Genomic DNA, 18,922 nt, shown 5'->3' with positions numbered 1-18,922 from the left:
CGAGCATATCCAGGACACTAATGGTTGCCTTCTTCACCAGGTCCTGATATCTATTCTACTCTTTGTTAACGACGTGGTCCTCCTCTCCTCATCCCCAGAAGGATTACAGAGGCACCTGGATGCCTTAGCTTTGTTTTGTGACCATCAACAGTTGACGATCAACCTAGGTAAAACCAAGGTTATGATCTTCAATAGGGTGAAGAAAACATCAGACCTTCACTTTCTATTCAGAGGAGAGGAGATTGAGATCACCAGCATGTATACTTACTTAAGGGTACAATTCTCAGGTCCCCGCTTCAGTTTGTGACTAGCGCTTCAGCCTCGTATCAACAAAGGATATGGATCCTTAGCCCTTCTCGATAGATAGTGCTTTCAACATCACTTCCACGACATCTCGTCCAAGATGAGCCTCATGGACACCTTGATTCGTCCCACTGTTCTATATGGCTCAAAGATTTGGGGACAACCTTTACTCGAATCAAACTGGGCTTTAGCTAAGAGAGTCCAAATTCTTCTTCTCTACCACATCATTAGGTGCAAATTGACAGTGTCGCAGCACATCATCCTTGCAGAGTTTGGAGCTCAGCCCTTTCGGCTTCAGACGGTCTTCAGATTGGTTTCATTCTTACATCGTGTCTAGGGCTTGGCAGACTCAATAAAGAGTAGGGACCGTTATCCTTACTTGGCATATTGCACTTCTGAGACTATTTCCCGTTCTACTCCCTCAAGCCGAGCCAGATGTTAATTTACAGGAGTTTCAAACCTCTTAGAGTCAATGGGAATTCAGTTGGATCATATCCCTCATTTATGATATTCCTTAGATGCTCCTGGTCACCTTTTACCTACTAGACAAAAACTAAACAAGATCATCAAGGAGGACATCTACAGGGAGTTCGTCTAGGTCACCTGGGTCAATCCTCCAGGAGGGTTGCGCCAAAAGATGGCCTTCTATGCTAAGCACTTCTTGGAGTTGAGAGACGGGCTCATTGTTCGACCCTAGTATACATTTCACCACTGGATGCATGCTCTTCGCATCCCCTATGCCAATTCAGAGTAGGTTCTCATAGACTTCAGGTAGAGACAAACCACCCGGTGGATAGACTAGACAAACTCCGCCAGGTATGTCATTTACAGGAAGTGGAGACCGAGGTGCACTTCATCCTTGGATGACCTGTCTACTACGAGATCAAAGGAAGGTTTCATTGCTTGTTCAGAGATTCTCGAATCCTCGCCAACTTTTTCAAGTACCCCGATCAGAGATGCTTGGCCTTGTATATGCAGGAGCCTCTTAGGTTTCGAGCACATATTCTTCAACCTCCCATCAGACCAGACCCCACAAAGAGGATCACGACATTTTTTAGGGTACTACCTTTAGACAAGGGCACCAAGAGATCAATTGATACCAGTACGTATCCAGACTCCGGATCAGTGAGGATCTGTGGGACCTCACCCTGCCACACGAGATCTCAACAGCAGTTTCATCTCAAATCCGTTCTTGCGAGACAGATTAGGTCCTTCAGCATTCAACGACATGTGAACCCCCCCAAGATACGATTTAGTGGACAGTTTGCACTTGCCATCGGCTCTTCATCGGGCCAACAAACTTTGTTGAGTTTCTTCAGTGTTATTCATTCCGCCTCAGAGGTTAGGAGAGATGGGTCTGATCCTCAAACCTATTAGCTCTTGGATCTTCTCCACTAGGGCCAGATGTTGATTTACTTCATGCATTGTATCTTTTATAGGAAACTGTTTGGTTCTCTCGCTTTGTATATACATCAATGTACTCAACAGTCCCTTTGACCTACTTTGTGGTCATTAGTTGGACATAAATATAATTATCTTATCTATGCTTACAAAAAAATTACTCTTCCTTTAATATAACTTGTTATTCTTATACTTTAATCCTTAACTTCATAAAGGGATTGATATATCTCCAAGATAAAACTCCTCTTTTTTCTTTTTTTTAAATACTCAAGTGATGCTCTCTTTTTTTTTCCCACGTGTTTCACCTTTTCACGAGTTATATAACTTGGGCATGTGAATCCTTTTTCTCGTTTATACTTCAAAACTTATTTTTGATATATATAATGTCGTCATATATGTACCTTGAGAATAGAAGAATATATCCTCTTTTTACTTTTCCCAACTAGCCTTCTTATAAAACCAAGTTTTCTGAATAAAAGTATTTCCTTTTTGAATTGTCGCCTTATTCTTTTAAATAATATTAACAATCTTAGTCAATCCCAAATATAGTTTTTTCCTTTGTAACTATATAATAGTGCTTAACTATTAACTGAATAGTTGATAAAGGGAGGCACTAGTACGTATTGGTACGAATTCCCCGATTAAACGATATGAAATTTTATAATTTTTTCAAGTTGCTTCGAGTTAATAACAATGGAATTCAACAAATGCAGCAAGAGAGCAATTGAGGCATACGATGCCTTGACAACGAAGTAGGGAATGGAAGAGGATACAACAGTGGCGGTCAACCAGAATGAGGATCTGCAGAACCACAGGTTTTGGAAGAAATATTAAAGCGATGGCGGAAAGAAATTTGTGGCAGTGAGTGGGTGATCGCAACAAGGGACCGACGAAAGAGCGGACTGGCAGCCTCTTAAACTGCGGCTGCTGCAAACGGAGGCAATAGTTGTCTTTCAGAATTGTCAATGGGGTAGATGGCCTGCGGCTTGGGCAACGATGGCAGCTGGGACTGTCGCAAACATTTTTACTCTCTTATTTTCTCTTTTTTTATTTTTAATCTGTTATTTTATATATATAACCTCTATTGAATTTTATTTTTTTATTTTTTTATTTTCTTTTCCTTATATATATATAAGGACGGCAGCTGGGACTGTCGCAAACATTTTTACTCTCTTATTTTCTCTTTTTTTATTTTTAATCTATTATTTTATATATATAACCTCTATTGAATTTTATCTTTTTTTTTTTTTTCTTTTCCTTATATATATATATATATATATATATATATATATATATATTTCCTTAATTTGTTTCCCTATTCTTCACTCACTTTTTTTTGTTTTTTAAAATAAATTCTTTGTTTTTCTTTTATCTATATATATATATATATATATTCTTTGTAATACTCTATTCTTTCTTTTTTGAAATCAGTAGCGAATTTTTTATTTTTTTATTTTTTTAAATCAGTAGCAGATTTTATATATATATATAAACATTATTATTATTTTTCCTTTAAATGGCCAAGGGCTTGATATCGAAAATGGAAACCCTCCAAAATCTTGTAGCAAAATGCTCCAACAGCAACAAGGTTGACGAATTTCAACGGCCAAGGACCAGATCAGACTGGCTCTGTGCAGCGATTGAGCAGCTAGAGGATCGAACAACTTTGATACCCAATGGACAAACAAAGTTCGTTCTTCAGGTTAAATACTCTATAAGACTTGGAATATGAAGATATCCATTGAGGATACAAATATTATATATTAAATGTATGAATGAGAATTAATACAAATGAAAGAGAGGGCCTCAGGCGAGTATCTCTTCATGGAAGGTCATCTCCTATTAAGACATGCCTCTTCAGTACTAATTACTAATAAACTAATCATTATTACAATTATCATCGCTATTTATATTTCTATATTATTTATATATATTTTATTCATAACAATGAGGCAGAGTTGGAGCGGCCTAAAGAACAACCCAGTGGATTGTAGAGGCTTGCTTCAAGCCCTATGTGCACCATCTTGATGGACTAAGGTGATTGCTAGAGTGGCAGAAGAAGAGCTCAAGGGTTTTGATGAGCCAGAAGCAGTTTGAGTAGCCCGAGACTTGCCTTGTGGAGGACATCTACAACAAAAGATAGGCATACCTCCTAGCTCGTGTTCATTGTGGGAGAAGGACATCTTGCAATGATAGGTGGCAACCCTCCATGCCCTATGTTAGTCTTCATTGGAGCAACGCAAGAAGACTATAGTGTGAAGAAGTCCTTGAGTAGCTGAGGAGCAATAGTTGGGCGCGAAGCCTCAATGTCTTGTGCACTTGATGGACTAAGGCACAACTAGTGAGTAGATTGGATAGTCGAGGTTCAGTGCCCAAATGAACTTGGATCATTGATAGAGGCAGTGTTGCAGATCTGGAACCGAAGGACTGAGAAGGTACAAAGTACGGCCGAGAGAAGCTATGATTGCATGCGACATCAGCCAAATGATCAGAGTATCTTGTTGAGGATAGATTGGTTGTCGATGGACTAACACCAAGCCCTAGTTTTGTATCTTTACTAGTGGATGTATGAGGGTCATTATTCCTAGTACGGGAGCCCTAAACTGTTGTATTATCCATTTGAATTAATATAGCAAAGTTGGGTTATTGTACATAATTTGTGTAAAAAGTTGTGTATATTTTGTGCACTAGTAGATTTACTATTGTTTATATTCTGTTGTGCAAAGTAGACTTGTTGTGATACTTGGTTTGGTAGCATCAAAGATTTAAGATTCTATCCTAGACACCAGTATCATGGAAAAACAACAGACTTATCTATGATATCCACTTTTGTAGGAGTTTAATAGATTTAATAAAGGGGTGTCCTATTTCATGAGCAAAAATGTTTTGACACGGTGCCTAGATTGATGCTATAGTAGTGCCGGTAGATGTAGAATGTCTATGGGATTTTGAAATTGTGGACATAATAGAAATTCTAACAAATATTAAGGAAATTATGTTGGTTGCAAATCTGCCACCTTAAAACATTTGTTGTATTTTCACCAACATTTTGATAAATGTCCCACCAGTGTTGTTTGAGTATTTTGGTTACTTGGGAAGAAAGAGATTAGTGAACACACATGGTGGAGAATGCTTTGTATGTTTTGAGGCTATCTTGAAAGGTATGCCAAAGGTGAAGAGGAAAAATGGCATGAGGTTGTTGAAAATTGGCAGCTCAGGGATGATGAATTTCCTTAAATAAAAACTCATTTCTAACAATTTTGGAGTGACTTTCTAAAAATAGAAAGTCATGTCTCGCATTTCAAGTATGACTTTTCAAAAATAATAAATCACCTTGCATCAATTGATAATCAAGTATAGTTGATGGAAAATCACTTAACTTATCATTAATCAATCTTAATAGTTCAAGCTAGACTTAATCATCAATATTCTTAATATTATTATTATTATTAACCTTTATGATATTATTATTAAAAAGGATTGCAAGTCACATTACCTTCATCACCTCAATCACTTCGCACCTCTCTCCTTGATGTCTCACATAGCACTACGTAACTCTCTCTCTCTCTCTCTTAGTGATATGTTACACTCTCTCTTGCACACTCATTAAAAACATGGCATATTCCTCTTACACTCATTAAAGACATGTCATAAAAGATTCCTCTTACGCCCTATTTAATACATATGTTACACTCTCATTAACGGCATAAGTTATTGAGGCATGCATACCTCTCCTTAATGGTATAAGTTACTGAGGCATGTGTTTCTCTCCTTAATGGCATGACTTACACTCCCCTAAATGGCATATGTTACTCTTCCTCAAGGCATGCATATTACTCCTCCTTTATAACAAGAATTCATTTCTCCTCCTATATATGTATCTCGTATCATCTCTTCTCCTCACCTACTTGTGCATTTTCAAAGAAGAATTCGAACTTGAGAAAGAGTTGAAGAGACTTAAAGAAGATTGAGAGAGAGAGAGAGACTTGGAGAGTAAGAGCAGAACTTCGTGAGCCAAGGTCGATTCAGCATTTTAGTGTTGATTCAGTTGAAGGGAAGGTCGATTCAGTGTTTGCATCTGTTGTTGCTACCAGTGATCTTCATGCTACAGCTTGTTCAACTTCTTTATTTGTTGTGTTATTTTATTGAATGTTCTTTAAGCAATTGGATCTATTACAATTCACGTTGCTACTGCAACCAATAATCTGTCTCTGAAAACACAATTGTCTCTTGTTGAATAGCCTTGACTTGCCCTGAGAATCTCTGATCCCTACTTCATAATCCTTGCGCACTTGAGCCCCTATTTTCTTGCACACTTGCTCCTATTTCCTAGCACACAATTGGGCTCCTATTTTCTAACGCACAAGCTCCTATTACCTTGCGCACTTGTGGCCTCCTATTTCCTTGCGCACAAACTCCTCAATTTTGTGCACTCCACACACAAAGAATTGATCTCTCAAGAATGATCGATCTTGTGCCTTTGTCCTTCTCTTTATAGATAGAATTTGAGCATGCAAGGAGGCCTAGTCTTTAGTTGTGATTGCAAGTTAACTAAGAGTTCAACTTGTTCTCTCTCCAATCAACACTAAAGTCTTAACTCGTTCTCTTTCCAATCAACACTAAAGACTTAACTCGTTCTAACTGAACTTGTAACTACCACCTCATCCTGTAGTCAAACTAAAGAAGACTCCACTTAATTGAAGCTCCAACACTACGCATGAAAACTTGATGACCATTCCAGTAAACTAGAAATCAACTCATCATAACTGAAGTCTATCTCATGAACTCGCACTCATGCTAAAGAAAGACAAATTCATGGTCTTCATTGGCTAAGGCACAAGCCAAAAGACCTTCCATTGCTACATTTTCAACACAAAGGGGATCGATGTCAACAAGAACCAGGTGACTGGTAGGAAGGAGAGAGATCTATATCTATTGCGAGAACAGTTAGTGAAGGCTCTCATCCATGAGAGTGATAGCCAGAGCGAGATTTGGCATGGGAGTATGAGACACCTACACTACAAAGCTCTTCCGATGGTGCAGAGGATGGTTACTTGTTTTCCAGAGATCTAGGTGGAGCGGGATGCAGTGTGTAAAGGGTGTGCGCTTGCCAAGAAGACCAAGAATGAGTATCCTCACAATGAGACGACGTCTGAGGGTGTCCTAGACTTGGTGCATTCAAATATTTGTGGTCTTATGTTTGTGATGTCGATAACAAGATCTTTATATTTTGGGACGTTCACAGATGATTATTCCAAGAAGACTTGAATCTACTTCCTAAATACCAAGGATGAGGTCTTCAATCGGTTTCAACAGTTCAAGGCTCTTGTGGAGAACCAGACAGGAATGAAGAATAAGGTGTTGAGAATAGATAATGGGAGTGAGTACACCTTCGATGAATTCCTGGACTTTTGCAAGCAAGAAGGAATCAAGAAGGCTCTCACAATACCTTACAACCCTCAGTAGAATGGGGTTGCCAAGAGGAAAAATAGGACCATCATGGAGGCAGCGAGGGCAATGATCTATGATTAGGAGTTGCCTATGTTTTTGTGGGCAGAGGCCTGCAATACAGTTGTGTATGTGCAGAACAAGAATCCCCGCAAGGTGTTGGAGGATGTGACTACTGAGGAGTTGTTTACAGGAGTGAAACCAGAAGTGACTTACTTGCAAATATTCAATAGTCCAGTTTATATCCAAGTCCCTACAGAGAAGAGGACTAAGTTGGAGCCCTTATCTGAGAGGGGTGTGTTTGTTGGCTACAGTGAGGTCTCGAAGGCCTACCAAGTCTACATTCCAAGGTAGAGGAAGGTGATCTTGAGTCAAGATGTAAGATTTGATGAGGACATGACCCTCGGGAAATCTCATGAGCAAGAGCCAGCAGTGGTAGAGGAGAAGGAACAAGAGGATACTAAGGCTGAGCAGGGACCACATTTGATTAGAAATGTGGAAAGCAATTCTTTCTTGCAAAAGCATGTTTTCTTAACCCAAATATTCTTCACCTCCAGCGTTTCATGAAGCTTTGTCCTATTTCTCAAATAAAATATTGAAACAAAATCTATTGTATTATAAAATAGAGCACTGCAAATGATGCCCCATTACACTATCTAGAATATCATTAGTACGAAAACCTGTAAGTTTCTAAAAGAAAGCAGCTAGTTTGTCCACATCAGTTACTAGGGCTGCCTGATAAAATTTTGATTTGATCCTGGCTTTCATACTTTTTATTTTCCATACAGTTCCTTTGTTTAAAGGGCCTACACTTGAACGGAAAAAAATATGGAATTGCTCCAACAAATTATTGCGAAAAAAATAGAACTTCCATAAATTACATACCTTGAATGTATCTACAGGCATGGCAGAAACTTGATCAAACCAAACTATACCCTTCTTCGAGCTTGTCAAGGAAAGCCTAGCATAATGATCTGTTGCTGTAGCTTTTAAAATGAACTCCTTTTTGGTCCAGTCTTGAATTTCAAAACTGCTAGCACTGGAAAAACATATGCATCCTCAATACAGGAACAAGTCTAATAATACTTCTGGCTCAATCATGTGAATTAATTTAGTGTCTCTTCACAGCTGCAAATCTTACTCTTATTGTTTAACTGTATAAGTAGAATAACCAAATATTTTGGTATGAAATTGACTTACATGATACTTGAAGCAGCCAAAATGTTGAGTCCATCTGAAGATGTGAAAGAAATTGAAAGATTAACTGGCCCAGTAGACCTTACCCACAAAACAACATGATAGGATTCACCCTCTTCAATATTCTGCAAATACAATAAACTCCTGAGTATATACCATAAAATAGATGTTATCAGCTTATCAAAACTGGCACAAATTCTAAAGGAAACTGCTGATAGTGCAGTTGTAAATCTACATATCAAGAAAATAGTTGACAAGATACTTTCATAAAACCAAAAGGAGGGTGCCACTGGAACTAACAAAAATGGAGGGATGCTTGAAATGATTTTTCTGATAACAAGGCTCTCATGAGCTGTGACCTTTGCTCAAATTGTTACCTCCCAAACCTGCACATGTTGTGGCAAAGCAGTAAAACACAAATGCAACCCTGGTGGAACAGCAGCCTTCTTCTCACTTTAGGTGGTCTCTCCTCCGAGACAAGGTGCATAACCCTAAGGTAGCCTAATCCAATCAAATGGTAATCAAAATGAATAGAGGATGAGCCTTAGGACAACAAATCTGAATGCTGATATTTACTCCAATGTATTTCAGATTTGTAATAGCAAAAGGAAGAGTTGATTTTATTTATTTTTCAGATAGGTTAAGGGCAAGATTAATGTCTAAAACACTATTGGGCTTATGTATTATGAAGTCTATAAGGCAACCAATGCATGCTGATTTCTCAAGATGACACGGAAGGATATAGCCCAGATGAAGAACCCAGAGTAAACATATCTGGCTGGCCATTAAAAAGGAAACTTCTTGAGGTGAATCCGGATGTAGAAAGACCCCCAACATGCATAAAGGGTGTGCCTACCAGAAGATCATGTAAACTATAGCAAATCTGAATCAAGAAAGAAGACACATAACAACATTTTCTAGGAATGGTCAGATTTAAATGGGGAATGAACCACAATTAAAATTCTTCTTACAATGATTAGAACTATGAAGCTTCCAGCCCTTGAATGACATATTTGATGCGAGAAATTTGAACATTAGTCTTCAGCAATTAGTTCAAACCTCAAAGGAATAACCTCAGCTCCAATAACACCAAGCAATAGTATCTAGTCCTTCAAACTTTCAACTGTTGAAGAATGTAACTAGTTTTGGTCTTCATAATTGTTGTTGTACTCATTTCAATGTGTATCCTATGTAACAAACAAAAGAAGAAAAGTAAAAGTTATTATTATTAAAGCATGGATTTCATGCTTTTTATTGATGATCTTCTAGGTAAAAGCATGTTCTTCACACTTCTAGGGTTTATTAGGTCTTAGGATTTATTGTCATGAGTCAATTGTCAAAGAAATCATCATGATTAAAATGTTAGAGAAATCAAAGAGGTAGCACTTAAACGATTTCTCTTATTATGACATTAACTTGTGATGTTTTCATTGTTAGTATTAGATCTCTTAATTACCTTTTCTTATCATCAAGATTAATGCCAAGCAACAAATAGAAGAGAACACAAGATATAGGCACACTGCCAAGGCAAAACCTTCCTTGAAGGGAAAACCCAGTGACAAATTCTTCCTTCAGTAGATTCAAAAGATGAGACGACAAAAACCCTTACAATCTAGACTCGAGACTACCTCCATCAAGTCACCCTTCTTCCTTTCACTGTGTTAGCATCAAATACTTGCCATTGAGTTTCACTGGGACATCATCACTGCAATATCTTTGAGGCCTTATCATTGTAATAGCAACGAGAAACTTCATTTCTGTGGTGGCACCGACGTCTTCCTAGTATGATAACATTGATCCCTTCTCGTTGTGGTGACACCGAACCTACCATACTGTAGTTACACCAAGACAGTATTTGCACCGACACTGTAGTATAGTAGTAGCATCAAAACAAGGGAGCACCGAACTGTGGTAGACTGAACCCCGATCCGCATTACCTAAATGTGATAGCACCGAGAGTATGCCTCTTTGAGATCCTAACTTCTAGGATTGACATCGAACCATTTGCCTCTGTAAATTCACCGAATTTATCTGACTGTCATCACCGAAATCATCTCTAAAAGTGCAGGCTTCTTTTCAGAGATCTTTGAACTTATTCTTTTGTGATTTATGTGAGATATATCACTGGACTGTGGAGCGAGGGATACCCTCCTATTTATAGTTGTTCTCCATAGTTAATAAGCTGACATGAGTACTTTGAAGAGTAGTGTCTCCACATAATGTTAGGCTGACTTGTGTTGATTTGGGGTAGCATCAGATGTGCTCTAGCCATGAAAATTGGTGGAGAGGCTAAAGCACATGAGATCTCCAAGACCCAAAAATGGTTTGGACAGATTGTACCCGGTTTCGGAGATATTAAAATAATTAATATTTTTAATGGAGTTCCTAAGTCTAAACTTAGGAAAAATAAAATATTAATGGATATTAAAATAAAACTGGGTTAGAAGGTTCCAAAAGTCATGGATCAAGCCAAATCTAATCTTAGCCATTGATTAGAGATTTAATCTCGGTTGTTGAAGGACCAACGAGAAAAGTATAAGAGGAGGCCTGAGGGTCAGTTGGAAGATATACCAGATTGATTAGTCATTCATTTTGCTAGAGCGGGATTGCTAAGAAAAGTTGAATCAGTGATCAACAGCGAGGGGCAGTGAGTACTAGATGAAGAGGCAGAGACAGTGCCAAGAGACCAACGCAAAAGCAGAGAGCGAAAGAAACAGCTAGAGCAGGCCACGCAAAGCCCAGCAGAGACAACGCATAGGCCTGAGGGACTGCGTCATCCATGCAGAGAGCAGTTGGAGTGATGCAGAGGGTCCCAGAGGTTGTGCAATGCCTCAGAGGGTTGACACTGAGAGGTTTAAGGCTGACGCAGAGCAGTAGGAGGCTGATGCAGAGGCCAGAAGGGCCAACACAGAGCTTCAAAGTCGCTGGAGAGGATTTCGTGGGACAGGTTTTCTGAATACCTGTTTCCAAATAAAGAGGTATTGTTGCTGTGTATTTTTTTCTCTGTTAGGTGAGCCGGTTAGGCACCCAGTTGTACTCAAGGAAATATTGCATAATAAGAAACCCTCAGAATAGCTACACCGGTTTTCCCAAGTTGGGTTTTTCCAAGGACATTTGTCCAAAAATAACGATGTCACTTGTGTGTTAGTTTTATTTCAGCTGATGATCTATAGATGTTGAGACTATATTGTGTTTATTTCGTTATTTATATGTTTTAAATAACTTGTTTAGAATTTACAAGTAGAAGAAATAAACCAGCAGAATACAGATTAATTTTCTAACGGATAGACTTAGAAAATTCAACATGGTATTAGAGCATGGTTGCAAATCACATGAGAGCTGAAGGCATCAGCTAAGCAAAGCATTTGCAGCAGAATCAACTGTCCCAAGTAATAGAAGTTGATCCTTGCAAAAGCGACAAAAGGAAGGGTTGACGCAGAGGGACTGCGTCAACAGTCTGGGCCAAAGAGAGGCCAATGCAGAGGCTGAGGAGGGCAGAGAGAGGCTCAGAGCCACGCAAAGACCAGGAGGGTTGACACAGTGGTTGAGGGAGTTGTTTTTACCCATGTCGGGATTACGCAGAGCCTAGAGGCTCAGTCCTTCAGTTGTTGGGGCGTAGGAAGTTGTGGGCAGTTTGCGGGAGCGAAGCTGGTGGGGTATTGTGGTTAGGACTCAAAACAGTACCTAACAGGGCAAAACCAAGGTAGAGGGAGTTGTTGCCGATGCGTATTTCTAGCCAAGGAATATGGATCATTGTTGCGGGTGCACAGATGATCGGAGAGGGGCGACTTGAAATTTGGCAGAAGGATTTCCAAGAGGGAAATCGGTACTCAGCGAGAGTCCAACAGAGAACTTCCAGACGGGAAGTAGAGAGACTCAACAGGAGTCAAACAGAGAACTTCCAGACGGAAAGTAGAGAGACTCGAAGGAGTCAACAGAGAAGAGAAGAGAGATGGTCGTGAATGGGTTGAGGGATCAGGACAGGCTAGACGGAGGGTCCAACTTTGTGGTCTAGAAGACCAGGATCCTGTCCATTCTAGATAGACATCGTATCAAGGGCTTCGCCGTGAGAGTAATGGCTATCCCAGTTGACCTGGTAGCTAATGAGAGGCACAAGGAGGCAATGGCCAAGGCAAAATGCATCATCCTTGATGGGGTCAAGGTTCGTGTGGTCCAACATAATGCCAAGAAGGAGACAGCAAAGGAAATGTGGGATACCTTGAAGACGTTGTACCAGCATACTTTCGTGCAAAGGAAGATGCTACTTGAGAATCAGCGACGGTCATACCAGATGCAGAAGGGAGAGTATATAGATCTCTTCCTCGGTCGATTGAAGGAGATCCGGGACCAACTGACTTCCATAGGAGCCACACCGGATCAGGACTTGATGGTGAGGGCCGCACTAAACGCAATCTCCTAGGAGTGGGAGACATTTGTCCAGAGCATACTGGGCAGGCGAATCTTCTAGATTGGGAAGAATTGTGAGCGGCTCTTCGCCAAGAAGAGATCAGATGGCTGACCAAGATGGGAAGTAGCAGCAAAGGAGTCTGGATCAAGAAGGAAGAGGAAGAGGATGCAGCTTTGGCATCTGTGGGAAAGCAAGAGAAGAGGAAGAAGAATGACCTCTCCAAGGTCAAGTGCTTCCACTATGGGGAACTTGGTCATTATGCGAACCAGTGTCTGAGGAAGAAGAACAACAGAGAGGCGTCTAACTCTAAGGCAGCGCCAGCAAAGGCAGAGAAAGAAATCGAGGAGGATGACGATTGTGCAATGAATGCTCATGTGCCACTAGAGAAGAAGTGGGGAGACATCGAGCTATAGTCAGGAGGACTACATGCGATGACGGGCAGGATCCTTGAGGTACACAACCTCTTGGATTATACCTTGCTACAGGAGCCCCGAAGAGAGAGTAGCAGGACTGGCGGATATCAGTAGAAATAGATGTGGATGAAGCGATAGAGAGTGCTACAGTGCAGGAGTCCCCGGGCAGCGCGAGGCTAGCAGGTTGCAACAGTTCAAGAGGTAAGGAGAATGTTGCAATAGTGCAAGATGGCACAGATAAGTTTGCAGCGGTGCGAGATGCAGGGAGTTGTTGCAGCAGCGCAGAGGTCAGTAGAGGGAGAACTTGTTAGTGACAAAGGGAGCTTCAGCATCGGGAGTGTTTCTAGCTTGACAGGGATGTCAGAAGTTGGGTGGCTCAGTTACTTACCTCTCAGTAACTGAGTTGCAGTGTAGTAGCACGATGCCGCATTATGAGAGGGGGTTGCAGTGCAGATGCAGTGCTGGGAGAATGGACCAGCAGCAGCATGGATGCAGAGGGAGTTGTCTTACGGATGCAGCAATGGCAGTGGCACAGGTACCAGTGCCAGATAATCAAAGTGATGATCAGTGAGGAGCATTACTAGAGCATTGTCCTAGCTAAGAGGGAGTGTTGATTTGGGGTAGCATCGGATGTGCTCTAGCCATGAAAATTGGTGGAGAGGCTAAAGCACATGAGATCTCCAAGACCCAGAAATGATTTGGACAGGTTGTATCCGGCTTGGGAGATATTAAAATAATTAGTATTTTTAATGGAGTTCCTAAGTCTAAACTTGGGAAAAATAAAATATTAATAGGTCTTAATATAAAACTAGGTTAGAAGCTTCCAAAAGTCATGGATCAAACCAAATCTAATATTAGTCGTTGATTAGAGATTTAACTCGACCGTTGAAAGACCAACGAGAAAAGTATAAGAGGAGGCCTGAGGGTTGGAAGATACACCAGAGTGATCAGTCATTCATTTTGCTAGAGCGAGGTTGCTAAGAAAAGTTGAATCGGTGATCAGCAGCGAGGGGCAGTAAGTACTGGACGGAGAGGCAGAGACATTGCCAAGAGACCAACACAAAAGCAGAGAGTGAGAGCAGCAGCTAGAGCAGGGCATGCAGAGCCTAGCAGAGACAACGCAGAGGCCTAAGTGACTGCGTCATCCATGTAGAAAGCGGCTAGAGTGACGCAGAGGGTCCCAGAGGCTACACAATGCCTTAGAGGGTTGACACAAAGAGGTTTGAGACTAACACAGAGGCCAGAAGGGTCAGCGCAGAGCTTCAGAGTCGCTGGAGAGGGTTTCGTGGGACAGGATTTTTGAATACCTATTTCCGAATAGAGAGGTATTGCTGTCGTGTATTTTTCTCTATCGGGTGAGCCGGTTAGGCACCTAGTTGTATTCAAGGAAATATTGCATAATAATAAACCCTGAGAATAGCTGCACCGGTTTTCCCAAGTTGGGTTTTTCCGGGGACATTTGTCCAAAAATAACAGTGTCACTTATGTGTTTGTTTTCTTTCAGTTGATGATCTGTAGATGTTGAAACTGTATTGTGTTTATTTGTTATTTATATGTTTTAAATAACTTGCTCAGAATTTACAAGCAGAAAAAATAAACCAGCAGAATACAGAGTAATTTTCTAACGAATAGACTTAGAAAATTCAACAACTTGTAGACCAACAGGGAGGCCGACTTGATGAAGATTTGTTTGACAGCAAGGAGTCTTTGACTTGATGGAGGAGTCTTCACAAATTGACTTTAACAATAAACTAAATCCTTCAATGGAGGCTTGACCTATACATTTGACCCAAGCAAGAAACCCACGCTTTAATAAGTCAATTCAATAATAATAATAATTCTTTTTGCTTTTCTTTTGACAAATATATTACATTTTGACTTCAAGTACAATTATAAAGACCAAACCTAGTTACATGTTCCAACACATAAGACCCTTCCAGGTAAAATGTAATTGTAAAAAGAATTATTTTTTAGTCTAGAAAGTCCTGGAAGCTCCAAAAGTACAAGTCGTCCCTAACAATTACAAGTCGGCCTAAAGGAAGGAATTCAACCCCTTGGAAAGGCTATTTAAAGAAGCAGTTCTACCTCATTTAGTTCTCACTCACAACTTTGATCTATCAAGAAAGAGTATATGATCCGTCACTGGAAGCTAGAAAAAGGAGAGCGAAAGTCTAAGAGAAGAAAGGACAAAATATCTTGGTTTTGGGCTCTATCTCTCACACATGTGAAGTTCTAAGGTTTCTGGTGTTGCAGAAAAGGTCGAAGTTGCAGTTCCAAGTTGCGAGGATGAAGTGTAGTATCTTGTGGCTAGAAGGAAGAATACCCTACCTTGACCTCGTTGATCTTGGGAGGAGTTGTCTTGCTTTAGTAAGGTCTCAAAAGGAAACTAGATTAGGGTTTCAGGATCAGCTACAAGGCCAAAATCACAAGGTCAAAGTTGCAAGACAAGTTGCAGTATTGAAGTTCGCATGTCGAAGTTGCAATTTGAAGCTAGTTGGTGCAAAATCAGGGAAAGACTTGTTGAAAAGTTGACTTGGTACTTGGAGGACTTGGTCTAGGGTTTGGGTCTCTATGTCTCATTTTGAAGTAGATTCTATAACAAGAGAAGGGTTAACCATGATTTCCCCTTGGAGGGGTTTTGCCCTAGCTGAATGCCTAATTTTTGTGTCCTCTGTTGTTGTTGTTTCGTTCTTGATATTTGTTTGATGAAAAGATCTAACTAAAGAACACAAGAAGAATAACTAATTTCATATGCAAGTATTAACGAAAAAGAAAATAAGAATTAATAAGCTGCCACTATGCATTTTCCAACATGGTATCAAAGCTAAGGTGAACAATGAAAGCAGCTAGGACACTAATGGAATTGCTTGGCAAGGGAAAGGAAAAAGGAAACTCTCAAGCAAAGCTTGAAGAAGAAGACTTCAAGAAGAATTATCTCTTGAAGGGATCTAGTTGAAGACTCATCGATAGACCTCTTTAAAGGAAGCATGAAAGGATCTTATCATTCATCAATCTTGGAAGCTACTGTTGGAGGAAACCTAGGGAACATCTTTCAAGGAAGTCTCTTCAAAGATCTTGAAGGCATCAAGAAGGCTGGAGACATCATCAAGGAGAATCTTGGATACCAAGTAAGTATCATATTATTACATCATGTCTGAATCTACGGTCATATGGGTTCTTTCTACAATGAGAGCAACAAACTTGATGGAGCATTAAATTATCTAGTATGGAAGAAAAGGGTTGACCTGATACTCATAGAACAAAAAGTAATGGAGTATGTTACTAGGGAAATTACTGAACCTAGCAAATACAAGACACAAGAACTAACAAAATACAAGAAAGGGGAAGTTGAATGATGCTCTACAAATGTTTGGAGTCCCATGACTCTAAACACATCACCTATGAGTATCAATATGTCCCTCTAGAGGACCTAGACCCCAGTTTAGTTTCTCGAACCTATAGATGGAACCAATAACGGTGCTACCAATTACACACAATATCCATTATTGCAACTTTCATCCTCATGTACATAAATCATTATTGCATATAGATGGCCTATAACATCCATAAAAATTCATGCTACAACAAATACCTACATATCATTTCTTATATTGGGATCCTCGGACCTCGTCATCAATATCACCCTATAAGCATTAAAATAAAATAGAAAAATCTTAACATGTCAAATCAAAATTTTGTTTGAATGATAGGTACATTTTTACTACGGTCATGACAAACGAGTTCAACAATCAACCCCACTAATATCTAGGTACATAGAGGGCTTGGTGCTCTTGATCAAATGCTAGTTTCATACCCTCATACACAACAGAATTCATTGGAAATGTTGCAATCCCCCCAATCCTAAAATCCTAAAAATTGTTAAGTCTATTGTATTTTTAGTGGGATCTAAAATTCTACTTTCTCCATATAAAATCCAATGAGGTTGGAATTAGTCTCAAACACCCTAAAACAATTAATGGTAAACATTCTCCTTTATATTTTATTTTCATCATTTTACTTTAAGAATTTAACATTACCATTAAATACATAACATTAGTAACAAGTGGGATCCTAGAGTTGAATATTAGACTGCCCCACTCATAAATTATTCTTTTTTAAATTGTGTTAGAAGGGTCCTTGATTGCATTGTACAAAATATGTCGGTTGCATACGGAACTAACTGGTACGGTGAAAAAGGTTGGTTCAATATCAAACCAACCTTTTCCAATTATGTGCCAGTATTCGGGCCAATTTAAGCATCAAAACGGTTAGACCAACTGGTCTCAATAACACTGATATAAAAAATATAATTTATGATACTAAAAATAATATATATTGTTATTAAAGTGTTTATATATACACCCTCTAAGAACAATATATATTATCTTTTAATACTATAAATTATATACTATATATATTTTCTTTTAATATAATAATATATATATTATTATATATATATTTATGCGCGAGTAGTCAGACCAATTTAGGCATCAAAACGGTTAGACCAACTAGTTCGGATAACAATTATATAAAATATATAATTTATAATATTAAAAGATAATATATATTCTTATTAAAGTGTTTATATATACACCCTTTAATAACAATATATATTATCTTTTAATATTATAAATATTAAAATTTGTATAATAAGTCTATTAATATAAATTGTTTTGATATATTGCAAATTTTATACTTTAATTATTGGTTATACCATAAATTATATTGTGATTATTAATATGTTATATTAAAATTTAATATAACATGGTTGTTAATGTATGTAACTTTGCAATTTTTTTAACCAAGACATGCATTCTCCCCACACACTAATCTCTCACTTTTCGTCGAATTCCCCTTCAATTCCATTTCAAACAAATGGGCAAACCCCAAGTTTCGATTCAAATACATCGATTCCAATGGTGTTGGGACGACCCCAGCCACAGTGCCTACGATGGTCAATACAAGCAACCCACTGGATCCACTTACAACCATCTTAATTTCTCCTCCCATGAGCAAATCTACCGACATTTGGCTAACATAAAATGGTGGGAAAATGCTTTTTATCCATATTTTAAAACCTGCGATCTACAAATAATTTTCGACAGGTATTTCACAAGGGAGGAAATATTTATGAATCGATTCCAAGGTGGATCTAAATACGGTTCAAGCTCCAATCCGGGGATTCACAAATCCATCCCCTAGGGTCGACAAATCCAGTAACACAAGTGTAATCCATACCTCTAGCCACATCCCATCCATATGTATCATAATATACATTTTACTATGGTTAATGCCATATTCTTTATTCTTTTATTGTATTATTGGGTATAGTGAAAACCAACCTAATCAAAATAAATATGTAAGGTTTGGGTATAGTGAAAACCAACCTAATCAAAATAAATATGTAAGGTTGAATAACCATCTTGGGGTGTGTGCCCTTTTTTGAGAACCCATTTGAAAGAGCACCTCCTTGAACACAAGGGGCAACTCACTTGAGTTGTGTATAAATACACAATTCAAGCTTTCACTTCTATCATCTCATCTTGTGATCTTCATCTTCACTTCTAGCATTCACATCTACAGCAGTTCAGCACTGCATCAATGAACGGGTTTGAGCTTAACATATACAATTGCTTGCATCAAAAATGCATTCAAACATGACAACAGGAAAAGAAATTTCAAAACCTATGGAAACAAATGATTTAGGGAAAGTGAAAATTGTCTCATTAGCCAAAGCTGAGAAGTGGGTTTG

General features: G+C 39.0%; 1 protein-coding gene across 2 annotated transcripts in view; it reads right to left on the bottom strand.

Moving 5' to 3' along the window:
* The window catches only part of ASD1 (alpha-L-arabinofuranosidase 1), a 257,521-nt gene that overhangs the window by 74,722 nt on the left and 163,877 nt on the right, over window positions 1-18,922 (bottom strand). For both annotated transcript variants that reach the window (XM_089372189.1, XM_089372188.1), the window contains 2 exons: window positions 8,353-8,474; window positions 8,038-8,191 (listed from right to left, as the gene is read on the bottom strand). In XM_089372189.1, coding sequence (XP_089228315.1) covers window positions 8,038-8,191; window positions 8,353-8,474 — 276 coding nt within the window. The remainder of the gene's footprint in view (window positions 1-8,037; window positions 8,192-8,352; window positions 8,475-18,922) is intronic.

The sequence above is a fragment of the Pinus tabuliformis genome, chromosome 8 (assembly GCF_031772625.1).
Source record: "Pinus tabuliformis cultivar Carrire ecotype Pingquan chromosome 8, CPIR1, whole genome shotgun sequence".
NCBI classification, from domain to species: Eukaryota; Viridiplantae; Streptophyta; class Pinopsida; order Pinales; family Pinaceae; genus Pinus; species Pinus tabuliformis.
Note: the sequence above shows the minus strand (reverse complement) of the source record. Positions and strands in the feature narration are given on the sequence as shown.